Source organism: Populus alba, chromosome 10 (genome assembly GCF_005239225.2).
Source record: "Populus alba chromosome 10, ASM523922v2, whole genome shotgun sequence".
NCBI classification, from domain to species: Eukaryota; Viridiplantae; Streptophyta; class Magnoliopsida; order Malpighiales; family Salicaceae; genus Populus; species Populus alba.
The window spans coordinates 5314283-5332645 of NC_133293.1; the positions used below are offsets into that span (position 1 = coordinate 5314283).

Here is an 18363-nt window from a genome sequence, read left to right on the forward strand (position 1 = left end):
AATATATGGTGCGATCTCATCCCCAATACACATAATATGAAGTTTTAACTGATTCTAAGGTGTTTTTCTTACGGCTCACTAATAGTAGTGTTTCTGCGGCAGAATTGAACCTCGAATTAAAACCTCAAGCAAATAATATCAGAATAAGCCCAACTTTGATATATCATGCGATCCCACCCCCAATAGACTGAATATAAAGTTCAAATTGATTCCGAGGTGGTTTGCTTATGGTTCACCAAGATTTGTGTTTCTGCGGCAAAAATTGAATGGTCCTTCAAATTTCAACTAATCACTCTTTTCTCTATTTCTTTCTGTTTTTTCTTTTTCTTTTTAACAAACTGATATGATTAAAGACAGTAACAAGATGGAATATAAACCTTTTTTTTTTTTTTTTTGCTTAGATGACACAGACACGAAGAACAAGAAGATGGACGCAAACACTGAAAAACTTAAGGGAACACTAAAAAAAAAAAAACGAAAATAACAAAATGATATGACCTTGTTTCGGAGCCTAGCTCTGATACCAACTGATGCGAACCTCGTGATCACGTGGTCACGCAACCCACAATCAAGATTGAGATTTGATCCCGGAAAGCCGAAATAGGTCTGATATGAGTGCGACACAATGGAAACCTGCCCCAAGGCACCAACACTATTGGAATGAGTAGAATGACGCCACGAAGCCAGTTAATCTTCGATAAGTCAGATTCAGTTCGTTCAAGAACTGAAGAATGCAAGAATCACTCTCACACGTTAAAACTGAAAAATTCAGAATAATATTCATCAAAGCTGCCGAAATTGTGGCTTACATGAGTTTAAATAGTTCTTGAAAAATTAACCCTAATGGACCTCTTATGTGGACTTATATGAGGTCCACTCAAAACTGGCCCAAAACCCTAAACTAAAAAGCCCATGACCTGATCCAAACAAGCCTTGGATCCTAGCTGAAAACAAACTATTAATTAAGCCCAAACATTAAAGAAAATAATAAAAATAAGTAACTTGTCATTAAATACCACCAGCCCTTCTTTTCCTTGTGTAGCTAGGATGAATAAGGAATCCTTATAAGAAAAGGATTCTGAAACATTAATGAATCCTTGCCACACTAGGAGATTATATTGCACCTCATTAAAGATCCTTGTGGAACTAGGAAATTCCCAAAACCAGCTCCCACATCCTTGGAGGAAAAGAATCCTAATCAAATAGAAAGTCCACAAGTCAAATGGAAGTAAATAACAAAATCCGTACAGCCTCTGTTGGCCAGTATTGGGGTGCCTTCCCGAACTCCGATTGACCTGCAATTTTAACCCAAGGTAGTACGATATGTCTGGAGAGTCCACATAAAATATTAGCCCGATCCAATGGTCGGATTGAGAATTATGACTGTTGCCGTAAACCTGGACTGTTGCGCTTTTTACGCCAAAATCCGAATCTGACCTTACTTGGGTCGTATCACAGGGCTGAACCGTATCATTCCCTCCCTCTTCAAGAAGATTCGCCCTCAAATCTTGAACAACATTAATGGTGACTTCAGTAGCCTCTTGTTTAAGCCTTCGGAATCCCCTTATTGCTAACACCTTTCTCCAACAACACTGTATAGAAGTAGTGATTGACAAGAATTTCAAATAAGCACGCCGTACTAACCACTTGCGTACATACTTTTGAATGATAACCACAGCGACTCTCCTTCGTCTTTCATCCTTTTGGCGTTGTGCCTCTTTTTCCCATGAAGCTTCAAGATCATAGAATAATCTTCTACACTTATCAACTTCTCGTTCTAGAACCCCCAAACCATGGCTTAGTATTTCGCATCGTTGATCTACAATCCTCCTCTGTTCCCTCTCCCTTAGTGAATACATGACACAGATAGGGGAAAAAAAATCAAGAAGACGACGGCAAGAATAGAGTTTATAGCATGAAGAACATTGATTTAGACTCGAGAATACAAATCTGACTTTTGTTTGGACCAGAACTTATTGAAAAACAAACTAATGCGAGGGTGATGAAAATGACTCAAACAACAGCCAAATATCAAAATATGATGATAGTATAATGGCAGGGACGAAATCAAACAGAAAACAAAACAAGTTTTGAAAGATAACACCAAACAGACCCGTTACGACAAAACAAGACCTAATTCAGGAAACCTAAAGAAACCGATATCCAAATGACCTCGAATTTAATTTCTATTATTAAAATACTGTGAAATCACCAAAAATCAATTTATAGGTCGTTCTCTTATTTCTAGATACCCAAACTCCTTGTATGATTAGTTTGCGGCAGAATTGATCCTCCAATTAAAACCTCCAGAAGCCGGAATCAAAATATGCCCAAATTTAATATATGGTGCGATCTCATCCCCAATACACATAATATGAAGTTTTAACTGATTCTAAGGTGTTTTTCTTACGGCTCACTAATAGTAGTGTTTCTGCGGCAGAATTGAACCTCGAATTAAAACCTCAAGCAAATAATATCAGAATAAGCCCAACTTTGATATATCATGCGATCCCACCCCCAATAGACTGAATATAAAGTTTAAATTGATTCCGAGGTGGTTTGCTTATGGTTCACCAAGATTTGTGTTTCTGCGGCAAAAATTGAATGGTCCTTCAAATTTCAACTAATCACTCTTTTCTCTATTTCTTTCTGTTTTTTCTTTTTCTTTTTAACAAACTGATATGATTAAAGACAGTAACAAGATGGAATATAAACCTTTTTTTTTTTTTTTGCTTAGATGACACAGACACGAAGAACAAGAAGATGGACGCAAACACTGAAAAACTTAAGGGAACACTAAAAAAAAAAAACGAAAATAACAAAATGATATGACCTTGTTTCGGAGCCTAGCTCTGATACCAACTGATGCGAACCTCGTGATAACGTGGTCACGCAACCCACAATCAAGATTGAGATTTGATCTCGGAAAGCCGAAATAGGTCTGATATGAGTGCGACACAATGGAAACCTGCCCCAAGGCACCAACACTATTGGAATGAGTAGAATGACGCCACGAAGCCAGTTAATCTTCGATAAGTCAGATTCAGTTCGTTCAAGAACTGAAGAATGCAAGAATCACTCTCACACGTTAAAACTGAAAAATTCAGAATAATATTCATCAAAGCTGCCGAAATTGTGGCTTACATGAGTTTAAATAGTTCTTGAAAAATTAACCCTAATGGACCTCTTATGTGGACTTATATGAGGTCCACTCAAAACTGGCCCAAAACCCTAAACTAAAAAGCCCATGACCTGATCCAAACAAGCCTTGGATCCTAGCTGAAAACAAACTATTAATTAAGCCCAAACATTAAAGAAAATAATAAAAATAAGTAACTTGTCATTAAATACCACCAGCCCTTCTTTCCTTGTGTAGCTAGGATGAATAAGGAATCCTTATAAGAAAAGGATTCTGAAACATTAATGAATCCTTGCCACACTAGGAGATTATATTGCACCTCATTAAAGATCCTTGTGGAACTAGGAAATTCCCAAAACCAGCTCCCACATCCTTGGAGGAAAAGAATCCTAATCAAATAGAAAGTCCACAAGTCAAATGGAAGTAAATAACAAAATCCGTACAGCCTCTGTTGGCCAGTATTGGGGTGCCTTCCCGAACTCCGATTGACCTGCAATTTTAACCCAAGGTAGTACGATATGTCTGGAGAGTCCACATAAAATATTAGCCCGATCCAATGGTCGGATTGAGAATTATGACTGTTGCCGTAAACCTGGACTGTTGCGCTTTTTACGCCAAAATCCGAATCTGACCTTACTTGGGTCGTATCACAGGGCTGAACCGTATCACTACTGATGCCAAAGGTAAATCTGAAACTCAACCTAAACGTACTCGTGATGTTAAATGTTTCAGGTGTCAGGGACATGGACATTATGCTTCTGAGTGTCCAAACAAGAGAATCATGATGATTAGAGATAATGGTGATGTGGAATCTGAAAGTGACAGTTCTAATTGTGAAGGCATGCCACCATTGGAGGATAGTGATGGGGATGAGTTAGCATTACCAGTTGAGGAGTCCTTGGTTATAAGGCGAACACTTCAGGTTCATGTCAAAGAAGATGATACTCATGAACAAAGGGAGAACATCTTCCATACGCGTTGTTACGTACAAAGAAAGGTGTGTGGTTCAATTATAGATAGTGGAAGCTGTGTTAATGTTTGCAGTGCCACCCTTGTTAGTAAACTGAATTTGTGTACTGCTAAGCATGCTAAACCATATAGATTGCAATGGCTGAATGATAGTGGTGAAGTGAAAGTGCCTAAACAGGTTGTGGTTCCATTTTCGATTGGGAAATATGTTGATGAAGTTCTGTGCGACGTGGTACCAATGCAAGCAAGTCACATCTTGTTGGGGAGACCATGGCAATATGATAGGAAGGCAATTCATGATGGGGTTAAAAATAGGTATACCATTGTAAAAGATGGTAAAACCATCACTCTTGTACCTCTTACACCCAAACAGGTGTATGATGATCAAATAAAGCTAAAAAGTGAGCATGAGGACGATGGGGAGAGAAAATCAAGGTGAGGACAAGGGGAGAGAAGACCATCAGATTCGGCTAGAACCCAAACCACTACAACCCATTCGGCCACCCATCCAAACACAAGCAAATATTCGGCCAACACCCCAAACAAATCAAACCATTCGACCACAACTCAAAAACACCCAAATCTGGCCGAGAGTGGAGGTAAGACAAGAGGAGTGAAGAAATTCAGCAAGTGTGATGAGAGTTGTGTGGAAAAACTAAAGAAACAACCCAATTTTTATGCTAGAGAGGGTGAGGTCAGATTTGCATTTTTCACTAACAAGCCAATGATCTTACTTGTGTACAAAGAGGCTTACTTTAATACTAATGATCTTGATCATATTGTGCCTAGTGTTGCTATTTCTTTGTTGCAGGGATTTGATGATGTGTTCCCCGACGATACTCCTAGCAGATTACCACCATTGAGGGGGATAGAGCATCAGATTGATTTCGTACCCAGAGCTTCAATTCCTAACCGACCAGCTTATAGAAGCAATCCCGAGGAGACAAAGGAGCTTCAAAGGCAAGCTGATGAGCTGATGGAAAAGGGCTACATTCGTGAGAGTATGAGCCCGTGTGCTGTACCCGTGCTACTTGTGCCAAAGAAGGATGGAACATGGAGGATGTGTGTTGATTGTCGGGCCATCAACAACATAATGGTAAAATATAGACATCCCATTCCTAGGCTTGATGACATGTTAGATGAGTTACATGGATCCTGTATTTTCTCTAAAATTGACTTGAAAAGTGGGTACCATCAAATTAGGATGAAAGAAGGTGATGAGTGGAAAACAACATTTAAAATTAAACATGGTTTGTATGAATGGTTAGTAATGCCGTTTGGACTTACAAATGCACCTAGTACATTTATGCGCTTAATGAATCATGTTTTGCGTGCATTTATAGGTAAGTTTGTGGTTGTGTATTTTGATGACATTTTGATATATAACAAGAACTTAACTGAGCATCTTGATCATTTGCGTAATGTACTTAGTGTGTTGCATAGTGAGAAATTGTATGCTAATTTTACAAAGTGTGCCTTTTGCATGGAAAAAATTGTGTTTCTTGGCTATGTTGTAACTGCACAGGGTATCGAGATGGATGAGGAGAAAGTTAAGGCCATTCGGGATTGGCCTACACCCAAATCGGTAAGTGAGGTAAGGAGTTTTCATGGGTTAGCTAGTTTTTACCGGCGTTTTGTGAAAGATTTCAGTACAATAGCTGCCCCTTTAAATGAAGTTGTTAAAAAATCAGTTGGGTTTAAATGGGGGGAGGAACAAGAATTGACATTTGTTCTTTTGAAAGAGAAATTATGTTCTGCACCTGTTTTGGGTTTACCTGATTTTACAAAAGCATTTGAAATAGAATGTGATGCGTCTGGAATAGGAATAGGTGTTGTTTTGATGCAGGATCGGAGACCTATTGCGTATTTCAGTGAGAAGTTAAGTGGAGCGACCTTGAACTATCCCACTTACGACAAAGAACTCTATGATTTGGTAAGAGCACTTGAGACATGGCAGCATTACTTGTGGCCAAAAGAGTTCGTAATCCATTCGGATCATGAGTCCTTGAAACATTTGAAAGGACAAGGTAAGTTGAATAGGAGGCATGCAAAATGGGTTGAATTCATTGAAACTTTTCCTTACGTAATCAAGTATAAGCAAGGGAAAGAGAACATCGTAGCTGATGCACTCTCGCGCAGGTATGTTCTTTTACACACCATGAATACTAGATTGTTAGGTTTTGAATATGTGAAGGAATTGTATGATAATGATTCTGACTTTGCTGAGATTTATAATGCATGTGGACATTCGGCTTTCGGTAAGTTTTATTTGATGGATGGTTATTTGTTCAAAGAGAATAGATTGTGTGTTCCTGCTAGTTCTTTGCGTGAATTGCTTGTTCGTGAAGCACATGGGGGTGGTTTAATGGGTCACTTTGGGGTTGCGAAAACCTTGGATGTATTGCATGAGCATTTCTATTGGCCAAAGATGAAAAGAGATGTGCAACGAATTTGTGAACAGTGCATTGCTTGTAGAAAGGCAAAATCTAGAGTACAACCGCATGGACTATATACACCACTACCTGTGCCTACTGAACCTTGGGTAGATATCTCTATGGACTTTGTTTTAGGTTTACCTAGGTCAAAGAAAGGTAGAGACTCTATCTTTGTTGTGGTAGATAGGTTTTCTAAAATGGCGCATTTCATTGCATGCCATAAAACAGATGATGCATCTCATATCGCAGACTTGTTCTTTAGAGAGATTGTACGTTTGCATGGCATTCCTAAGAGTATAGTGTCAGATCGTGATGTTAAGTTCCTTAGTTACTTTTGGAAGACCTTATGGGGAAAGTTGGGAACTAAACTCTTATTTTCGACAACATGCCATCCTCAAACAGATGGACAAACTGAGGTAGTGAATAGAACATTATCCCAACTTTTACGTGATGTAATTCAAAAGAATTTGAAAAGTTGGGAATAATGTTTGCCTTTTGTTGAGTTTGCTTATAATAGAACTGTGCATTCAACTACTACTTTTTCTCCTTTTGAAATTGTTTATGGTTTTAATCCACTAACTCCTATGGACTTAATTCCTTTACCTTTTGAAGAAAAGGTAAGTTTAGATGGTGAAAAGAAGGCAAAGATGGTGAGAGAACTCCATGAGGGAGTTCGACTACAAATAGAGAAAAAGAACAGACTTTACGCTTCTGAAGCAAATAAGGGACGTAAACTGGTTGTTTTCCAACCCGGTGATTGGGTATGGGTGCACATGTGTAAGGAACGATTTCCTAACCAAAGGAAATCAAAATTACAGCCTCGTGGTGATGGTCCTTTTCAGGTTTTAGAGAGAATCAATGACAACGCATACAAAATTGACCTTCCAGGTGAGTATAGTGTTAGTGCTACCTTTAATGTTGCTGATCTTACTTTGTTTGACACAGATTTTGATTCGAGGTCGAATCCTTTCGAGGAGAGAGGGGATGATGCGGACCAGCCCATAAACACCAGCAAGGACCCATTACATGTTCCAAATGGACCAATGACTCGGTCCAAGACAAAGACATTGAAAGACGCATTGAATGCATTGGTTTTGAAGGTTTCCACCAAGTCAGAATTGGAAGGTCCATTGGAGTATCAAGAGGAGATCCTAGTACATCTTATCCATGTGCAAGAGGAGTCCAATACAATCTTATTTGGGCCATGAGATAAGGGCTTTATTTTATTTTGTTAGCTACAACCCAAGGCTTGTTTGGGCTTAATTCATACTTTGTTTTAAGCTAGGATCCAAGGCTTGTTTGGATTAAGTTATGGGCTTTTCATTTTAGGGTTTTGGGCCAGTTTTGAGTGGACCTCATATAAGTCCACATAAAGGGTCCATTAGGGTTAACTTTTCAAGAACTATTTAAACTCATGTAGGCCAAAATTTCGGCAGCTTGGATGATTATTATTCTCATCCTCTGTTTTTCAATTCCATAATTTCTTAAAAAAAAAACAATTTGAATATTAATTTGGGCTTTAAAATGTGCAATTAAGTAAAAAAAAAGTTTGAGGACTAAAACAAAATTTTTTAAAAAACTTCATTGCTCCAATCCCAAACTAGAAAAAAAACCCTTATTTTTCGAACAAAATGACATTGAGAGCATACACCATAAAAAATGCATACTAAAATCACCTCACTAACTTCGTTTTTTTTATAATTATAATATAACATTTAGTTTTTTTTTTCTTTATGATAATTTATTGGTGTTTTATGCCTAATTAAATTTAATAATTATTAAATTATGATAGAGATTATTTTTTTAAAATATTTTTTTACTTAAAAAATATATTAAAATAATATTTTTTATTTTTTTAAAATTATTTTTAATATAAACATATCAAAAATAATTTTAATACACACGCCTAAAACTTTCCCGCACCACGCCAAGCGTCAAAATCAAGCTCGGTAGGTCCGTAGCCACTCGCCTCCTCAAAAACTAGCTATTAAAAATCGGTGGATTTTCTTGTATCGACCTTGGGGGTCTGCAACCTCGTAGACAGAGATTAGATTGACATGGCAGACTCTACAGTCCAACAGAGCCGATCGAGAGACCTAGACAAGCTACTCCTCAGACCCGGCAATCTCGTTGCTCCCACCTTCGAATCTGGTGTGTTCAAGTAAGGTCTTTCGTTCTTGGAAATTTTAACAAACTCCCGGCGTGCAATCTTTTTTTTAACTATTTGTTTTGTTTTAAAATGTTGTAGTTGAGAGATGATCTTCAAGAGTATGCAAGATTATTGGTAATTGGGGCCGGTGGTTTGGGTTGTGAGCTGCTAAAGGACCTAGCTTTATCAGGTTTTAAAAATCTGGAAGTCATTGATATGGACCGTATCGAGGTTACTAATCTCAATCGCCAGTTTCTTTTCAGGTTCTTGCTTTCTCAACCTTAACCCGCGTGTTTATGTGCTTTTACCTTTTCTTTTCTCAGTTCAATTCGTGGCTGTTTGAATTGGTATATGCCCTTTCGTGGGTTGTCGGTTAAATTGCACTTTGAAGTATTTTTTTTTTCCTAATATCATCTGCGACGAGAAAAAGAAAACAATGTGAAACCTAGTAAAAGGGTTATTACTTAAACTGGGGGCCTAATTTAGGTATAAGTGCATTTAGGTAAATCTGTTTCTAGGGAGAAATATGGCTGTTTGAATGATAATTGATAAATAAAAATTCATCTTGCAAGAAGGCTAAGGAAAAAGTAGTACCTTTAGTGTGGACAAGTGATAACGTGGTATTCTTGAGAATAAAGGATTACTTTTAAGAACCTGTTGGTAAAAAGGAGAAAATAAACACCTTGTTTACTTGATAATGTGAAATAGCTGCAAGAGGGTGGTTGATAATTCTTAATTTTCTCAGGACCAGTATGGACTATCAAGCAGGTGCTTCATTGTTTTATCAAATATGACTAGATCTATGTGTATTATTAAGTGCATATTTTTTCCTCTCCTTGTTTGCAAGTATTAGTGTTTTTCATTTATTATACACCTTAACATAACAGAAAGTGTAACTTATCTGCTTTTAATGTTTTCAACATTGTCATAGCTCTTCAGTTCTGATTAGAAAGTCACTCATGATATAGTGCTCTTATTGTAGGCTCGAAGATGTTGGGAAGCCTAAGGCTGAGGTGGCAGCCAAGCGGGTGATGGAAAGAGTTAGTGGCGTGAATATTGTGCCTCATTTTTGCCGAATCGAGGATAAAGAAATTGATTTTTATAAAGATTTTAGTATTATTGTGCTTGGTCTTGATTCCGTTGAGGCTCGGAGCTATATAAATGCTGTAGCTTGTGGTTTTCTTGGTGCATACTTTTTAACCTCTTTAGTTTATATTTGTTTTATTCTAAGAATAGCTGATTTAGAGAGCTCATTTTTCAGTAAAGTAGTTATTTTTCTTCCTTTTATTTTATGTTTGAATATTTAACTTTTTACCTCTGTCCATGATTTGTTTTTGTGCCAAGTGAACTGCTTATTTCCTTTCCATTTATCGTTGTGTCAAAGAGCATTGTATCCTTAATTTTCTTTTGCATTCTTCTCCATATATTTTGCGACCTGTTATTGCCTCACTTCTCGCTGTATTGCTGGAAAAATTTCTCAAAAAATTAGGGCATTTTTTTATATATGAGTGAAAGCAGAAGTAATAACTATGAAAATCCCTATTGAAAGTACCTGATACCAATACCAACTAAAATACTAAACACTGTGGATGTAGTTTTGTGATCAGGACTTGGTAGAGACACTCCCTTAAGAAAATAATGTGTACCCTCTGTCAGTGGTTATGTGTTTAAAATAGAGACTGGGGACTAAACTTTTTCCTCCTGACTGTAAGGCCTGTTTTTTTCACCCAAGCAACATAACATCAGGCCTGCTATGCCTACTTTGAATTTATTTGTGTTAGGCATGCATTCCAGAGACAAGTTAAGCCTCAAGTCACAAGGGTCATATATAACAAGTGCCTCACACACATGGCATACAGCTTTAAATGTCATAATATTGTATGCCATTTCTTTATATGATTGGATGACAAGACTTCAGTGCTGAAGTTGCATAAGCTTTGAGGGTCTGCTAGCTATGGTTATGAGGTACTTCAGGCATCGCAGATTTGACATACTGTCTTGTATATGTGGGAGCAGTGACTGCAGATTTTCACCTGTCTCTGCCAGATATTTTACGGGACCTTTATAGTTTGCCCAATAAGCTTAAATGCTCTCTAGCTGTATGCAGAGAGTCTTGAGTTTGTATTTAATATGCTAGCATACAATGTTATCCAGTGCTCTTGAGATTCATAAAACTCTTTGCTGGAAGTGTCTTTATTCTTGTTGATCTCATGTTTTGTCTGTTGCTTTTCTTGGTGATTAGAATATGATTCTGATGACAATCCACTAGAAGAAACAGTCAAAACCGATGGTAGATGGGTGGGACTGAAGGCTTCAAGGGGGCATGCCAGGGTTATTATGCCAGGATCCACACCGTGCTTTGAGTGTACTATCTGGCTTTTCCCTCCTCAAGTGAAGTTTCCTCTATGCACCCTTGCAGAAACCCCTAGAACTGCTGCTCATTGTATTGAATATGCTCACTTAATTAAATGGGATGAGGTAATGCATCATCGATGCTTTCTCATTCTTGAATTGATAATTTTGAGTTGGTAGCTATTATCTTATGACCATTATATTCTAGGTTCATAGTGGAAAGACTTTTGATCCAGATGATCCAGAACATATGAAATGGGTTTACACCGAGGTGAAATATTCTGACCAGTATTATTTATTTATTTGTAAAAGCTGAGTTTCAAGGTTAGTCTTTTTAACTTGTGCTCTTCTCGTGTTCCACAGGCTGTCAAGAGGGCTGAACTTTTTGGTATTCAAGGTGTTACATATTCTCTTACTCAGGTACTTTGAAGTTCTGTGGAGTCAATTTCTGTAAGTAACTGCCCGATTATTGTGTGGTCCGGCTTCTGTTGTTCTTTAGAGTACACCAAAGGACATCATAAAACTCAACTTCATTGTTACCCTGAAAATTGCCTCTTTGTTATTTGGATGCATCTTTTCTTGATATGCTCCTTTTTTTCCCCTATCTAAAACCTCCAGTAGGAAACTATTACAAAATGCCTCATTGAAGTGTCACGTATTATTGGCTTTACCTATTTGTTGCACTGTCCTTTTTCTTTTTTCCTTCCTTTTTTGTTTTATTCTTCTTATTTTTTTTTTTTTGTGATAGAGGTAGTTCTTTCTTTGTTTACAGGGTGTTGTGAAAAACATCATACCAGCGATTGCTTCTACCAATGCAATTATATCAGCTGCGTGTACTTTGGAAACCTTGAAACTTGCCTCGGGATGCAGCAAAACTCTGAGCAACTATCTGACGTGAGTGAAATTTCATCTCGTTCTCATATGGTGGTAGAAGCATATATTATATATCACCTAACAATCACAAATAGACTTAATCTTGCCCTCCCATTTTTTGTTATGATGCACAGCGTTTTCTTCAATGTCTAGTTCTTTTATATGATCAAACCTTGTTTTTGCCATCTGAAAGATTTAACCTTACCACAAATGATAGGTGGATGTGGGAACCATAATTGTCTCTTATGATATCATATATGTGTCTGAATCTGGTGGAGCTATGTATGTTGCTTTTGAAATCTGATAAAAAAAACAGGGTATATTTATCTTTTATGGAAAAACTTTTTTTTTTTTTTTAACAATCCAGCTGAAAGTGTGTGCTGAATGATATGAATCTTCTTTAGGTATAATGGCATGGAAGGTCTACACATCAAAGTGACTGAATTTGTGAGGGACAAGGATTGTCTTGTTTGTGGTCCAGGAGTTCTTATTGAGCTGGACACTTCAGTTACTTTACAGAAGGTTATTTTCTTCTTCTCATGGCTACTATTCCTTTTAGTTTGTTGATAACATCAGACCCAGTTTCTAAAATATTTGCGATGACACCACATTAATTCTAAGTTTCAAATTCTCAGATAATCAAACTAGTTCCCTCTCTGGGTTTCTACTTTTTATCTAGGAAATAGAAGAATATTTCCTTTAATGAACAGTTTATTTGTTTTTACATTTATTGGTTTTTGTGTGAACAGTTTATTGATATGCTTGAAGAACATCCTAAGCTGCTCCTGTCAAAAGCTAGTGTTCGACACCAAACAATGAATTTGTACATGCAAGCGCCTCCAGTTCTGGAAGAGATGACTCGATCGAACCTAGGCTTACCACTTTTTGAGCTTATGGGTAAAGTTTCAAAGGACATTGTTCTCGTGACTGGTACAACAAGCAAGGATGACAAGAAAACTTCATGTCTGAGAAAATTATGCCTTGTTTTCAAGGGACAGGATGCAGTTATAGATATGGATATGGCTGTTGGAGCGTAATTTGCACAACAGTTGGATATTTACCAGCAGAACTTTTCAATTGCACAGGATAGTCTTTCTCAGAAAATTTCGCCCCTACTGACAAAAGTCCAGTGTCAAATTTTGATGCCCTTTTTTTGTTAACAATTAAGAAAATATGGTTTCTCAAAGAAACACCAGTAGATGTAACTATATTAGCAAGAAAACAAATGTTAGTAACAAAGATTTTCAAGTTTAAGTTCAGGTTTATGCCTGGATCATAGGCTATGTGTAGCTTTTGTACGAGCAATTGGTTAGACTAGTTGGTCCTTCTCATGTAGTTCCACAAGAAAAAATGCTTCACTACATCTTTTCACCGAAGATCTGATACGAAGCAAAATGCAACATTTTAATGCTACCAATCCTGTGTCATTGATTAGGAGTTCAGTGCGATGTGCTATTCAGAATGAGCTTCAGATCCATATCAACCTCACTTCAAGACATTAGGATAATCAGTTGGTTGCAGTTGCTACCTGCAAATTGGGATCTCACTCCAAGGATAAAGGAAGCTAAGTGCGTTCAATACTATAAAATTTGAAAGCAACACGGGCCAGATGGTCATGAAGATCCTGTCCAAGCAGCATCACCCACAATTTTGAGCAAGTTAGGGTCCCTTGACCAGCCAGCAAGCCGCGTGGACCAATTGACACTCATGATTCAGCACCTGCTTTCCAAGAAGAGTAAAGTGCATTCAAGCTTGAAGTTTCGAGTGAGTGATCAAACTTTCGAGTTCTAGAGTGCATGAATTTGACCTAGGGCCAGCAGCTACACCCCCTGGTCTTTATCATCTGAGTTCCATCATTATATCCTCGATTATAATGTACCAGGAAACAGGGTAAGTTTTCTAGTTCCCTCATCCATAACTCTACCCTTGAGTTATGATCAAATTAATACAAGTCTAATCTTATTTTTGAACTCCTTGACCTCTGGCATATAGTATATGTTTCATGACCCTTCAACCTAAGGTAGAGAGCTGGACCAAAATGGTCTTTTTTTTTTTCTTTTTTTTTTTTTGTAATTTTTTTTATGGCTGACGCATGGAATTAACAGCGAAAACTAATTCATGACCGACTCATAGAATCGACAACACAAACTAAGTCACTGCTGATCTATAAATCTTCACCGAAAATTGAGTTACTATTGATCTATAAATCATCACAAAAAACTGAGTGACGACTACTGCATGGAATCATCAGTGAAAACTAATTCACAGCTGACACATGGAATTATCAGAAAACATTGTCACTACTAACCTAGAAATCATCAGCGAAAACTGGGTCACTATAGACCCAGAAATCGTCACTGAAAATTAAGTTACGACTGACATATGGAATCAACAACAAAAACTAATTCACGGCTAACGCATGGAATCATTAATGAAAACTAATTTGCGGCTGACACAATGAATCATTAGAAACACTATGTCACTGCTAACCTAGAAATCATTAGCAAAAACTGAGTTGCGATTGACGCATGATATCATCAATGAAAACTAAGTTATTGTTGACTAAGAAATCATCACCGAAAACTGAGTGACGACTAACATATGGAAACAACAAAGACAATTGATTCATGGTTGATGCATGGAATTGTCAGCGAAAACAAAGTCCCGGTTGACACATGGAATCGTCAGCAAAAACTGCGTCACTACTGACCCATAAATCATCAGCAAAAACTAAGTGACGGCTGATGCATGAAATCGATAGTGAAAACTAATTCACGATTGACCATGGAATCGTCAGCGAAAACAGTCATGGCTGACGCAAGAAATTGTTAGTGAAAACTACATCACTAATGACCCATAAATTATCAACAAAAACTAAGTGATGATTGATGCATGGAATCGTTAGCAAAAACTTAGTTACGGATGACACATGGAATTGACAATGAAAACTAATTCATGGCTTACTCAAGTAATCGTCACCACAAACTAAGTTACTGCTGACCTGACACGACCAAAAAATTAATGTCTTCTCCCAAGTGCAGGAGTGTTGAAGTAATAAATAACCCGGAAAGACCGGGGTCAAACCACAGGGAAGTTAACTATATAAATTATAAATAACAACAACACAACAACAATAATGATAACAACAAGAACAAGAACAACAACAACAACAACAACAACAACAATAATAATAATAATAATAATAATAATAATAATAATTATTATTATTATTATTATTATTAGTAGTAGTAGTAGTAGTAGTAGTAGTAATAGTAATAGTAATACTAATACTAACAATAATAGTAATAGTAGTAGTAGTAGTAGTAATATTAATAATAATAATAGTAATAATAAAGAGGACTTTGAGATGAAAGAATAATGTAAGGATTAAAACAATAATAAAAACAAATGTCAAGGTTCAAGGTTAGAGGATCCACTAATTGTACTTCAAACAAGTATAGTATAAACTCTTATTACTCAACTGAAAACCACACACAAAGGAGGTTCCAATCAGGTTATACTTGTTAACATGATTACATTAATTATCTTATTCGAGTAATGTCAATACTTGTAAATATTATCAGGTATTAATGGTGATAACTTATGTTAACAACAAATCAAGTTCCTTTCATAGCATAGGTGTAGGTTATACCATACGGTTAGGCTATGAAAATGCCAAGCATTTGTTGTACCAAGGGGGTTGTTCAACACAAATCTAGATTAACCATTTAACAAGCAAGGTATTAAGAGTGAACAAGATAATAAATATAAAACATGTTAGTATCAAGCATTAAAGTCCATTTTGAGTTTATACTATACTTATTCTTACATCATTAGTGTAACATTTTCACCTTGACATAATAGATTTAGCTAAACATAATGAAAGAAAGAAACATAAATAAACAAGATAAGAACATAATTATATAAATAAAGGAAAGGAAATGAAAAGCATAAACAAGAGATTAATATAACATCAAATAAAACTTAAACATTACAAAATACAAAGAAAGAGAGCAAGAGCATGATCTTGATATGAACACCAAGATGTCTAAATGCATGGCAAATGCCTCCTTTTATAGGCTAAAAGTTAAAACTATTGATTGGATGAATAATTGTTGAGTGGGTGGCCACATCTTGACTTGGTAACAATTCTTCTTGTCTGAACAAAACATCATTGCTAACGTCAGAATTGGAACCACCTTAACTCATGAAAGTTCTAGGAAATTGTCTTAGCTTTCCAGGAAAAAAAATTTGAGGTCATTTGGACTTCTAAAACTCGAGATATGACCCAATTACCGAACAGTGTTTCAGTTTGGATTGCACCAACATCTCTTTTCTAAGCTTCACCCTCTCTTTATCTTCACAATTTCAGTAGTTGAATTCATCAATCAATCCTTTGATTTATGTGATAGGCCTGCATTTAAGATGAATATTTACCATATATTAAGGTATCTTATAGTATCAGACTTGTTATTATAAAACATGCTATAGGTAAGGAGTTATTGATACTTCAAGTGCAAAATGATGATATAAAACCTTGATAAACATGCATTTTTAAGTACTAATCATGACCTATAAATTATCATTGAAAACCGAGTCACTGATGACCCAGAAATCATTGCCAAAAAATGAGTGACGACTTACGCATGGAATCATCAGTGAAAACTAATTCACGACTGATGCATGGAATTGTCAGAAACACTATCACTGTTGACATAGAAATTGTTAGCAAAAATTGAGTTGCGGCTGACACATGGAATCTTCAGCCAAAATAAAGTCATGGTTGACGAATGGAATCGTGAGCGAAAACTAAGTCACTGCTGACCTAAAAATAATTAGCAAAACTGATTCCTTATAGGCCTATAAATCATAACTAAAAATTAAATGATGACTGACGTATGGAATTGACAATAATAACTGATTCACGGCTAACACATGGAATCGTTAGTGAAAACAGAGTATCGGCAAACGAATGGAATCATCAACAAAAACTGCGTCATTGCTGACCCAGAAATCATCACCGAAAACTACATCATTCCCGACCCAAAATCGTTAGCAAAAACTAAGGGATGATTGGCGCATAAAATCGACAACGAAAACTAATTCACAGTTGACCATGGAATCGTAAGAGAAAATAGAGTCATGGCTAATGCATGTAATCATCAGTGAAAACTGCGTCACTATTGACCTAGAAATCATCAGCGAAAACTACATCACCATTGACCTAGAAATTGTAAAAAAAAAACTTAGTTACGGCAGATGTATGGAATTGATAATGAAAACTAATTCACAACTGACTCATGGAGTCGTCTACACAAACTAAGTCACACTAACCCATAAATCATCACCGAAAACTGAGTCATTATAGACCTAGAATTTGTCATTGAAACCTGAGTGACGACTAATGTATGGAATCGACAATGACAACTAATTCATGGCTAACGCTTGGAATCTTCAACGAAAATATAGTCACGACTAATGTATGGAATCGTGAGCGAAAACTAAGTCATTGCTGACCTAAAAATCATCAGCGAAAACTAAGTCATTATAGACTTAGAAATCATCACTAAAAATCAAGTGACGGGTGATGTATTGAATCGACTGTGAAAATTAATTCACAGCTAACACATAGAATCATCAGCCAAAATAATGTCATGGGTGACACATGGAATGGTCAGCGAAAATCGTGTCACTACTTATCCATAAATCATCATCGAAAATTGCATCACTACCAACCCAGAAATCATCAGCAAAAACTAAGTAATGGCTGATGTATGAAATCGACAATGAAAACTAATTCACGGTTGACCATAGAATCATAAGAGAAAACAAATTCATGGCTAATGCATGTAATTGTTAGCGAAAGCTGAATCACTGTTGTGAAGCCTGAGAATAAAGTATACAAAAATAGGGGGAGTTTATAATAATTTAACAATGTTGTTATATATATATATATATATATGTATATGTAAAATAGAAGGGGCTAAAACAAGAAAAAAAGGAGAAAGATGGGACCAAAATGAATTAAGAAGAGATGAGACTATAAATACCCATCTCTTCTCTCATTCATGACCGGGGAGGTAACAAAAAGAAAAGGGGAGGGAAATTTTTCAGATTTTCCTTCACCAAGCCTAGGAGAAAACACCTAAATTTCTATACCTACACAAACCTTAGAATTTCTAAGTGGGAAGACAAACTTGGGCAGGAGATTTGCAAGAAGAAAAGTGACAGAATTTCTAAGAGAAGAGGGGGTAGGAGGCCGGCTGTTTGTAGAGAAGAAAGGGGTTATGAAACTGTAATCAAATCAGAAATCAAACCTAAATTTTCCTCCAGGTATGAAGTTCTAAACCAATTGGGAAAGCTAAATTAAATTCATGCAAGAATTGTGCATTAATTTGAAGTTTGAAAGATTAGGGTCCTTGAGTAAAATTTGGGGAAATGTGGAA

The 18363-nt window shown here is 36.6% G+C and overlaps 1 protein-coding gene across 1 annotated transcript; it reads left to right on the forward strand.

Annotated features, from left to right (window-relative positions):
- The first annotated feature begins 8555 nt into the window (after positions 1 to 8555).
- LOC118062744 (NEDD8-activating enzyme E1 catalytic subunit-like) lies at positions 8556 to 13193 on the forward strand. Its single transcript, XM_035076582.2, has 9 exons — positions 8556 to 8696; positions 8792 to 8955; positions 9675 to 9877; positions 10935 to 11170; positions 11253 to 11315; positions 11408 to 11464; positions 11817 to 11938; positions 12322 to 12439; positions 12667 to 13193. Exons 1-9 carry the CDS (start codon positions 8601 to 8603, stop codon positions 12952 to 12954), a joined length of 1347 nt encoding a protein of 448 aa, XP_034932473.1. The 5' UTR covers positions 8556 to 8600; the 3' UTR covers positions 12955 to 13193.
- The last annotated feature ends 5170 nt before the right edge of the window (positions 13194 to 18363 follow it).

Coding starts and splice junctions, on each gene's coding strand:
- LOC118062744 (XM_035076582.2), top strand. CDS start 8,601: ATGGCAGACTCTACAGTCCAACAGAGCCGATCGAGAGACCTAGACAAG. Junction 8,697..8,791: donor CTCCCACCTTCGAATCTGGT/GTGTTCAAGTAA, acceptor AAAATGTTGTAG/TTGAGAGATGATCTTCAAGA. Junction 11,171..11,252: donor ACTTAATTAAATGGGATGAG/GTAATGCATCAT, acceptor ATTATATTCTAG/GTTCATAGTGGAAAGACTTT.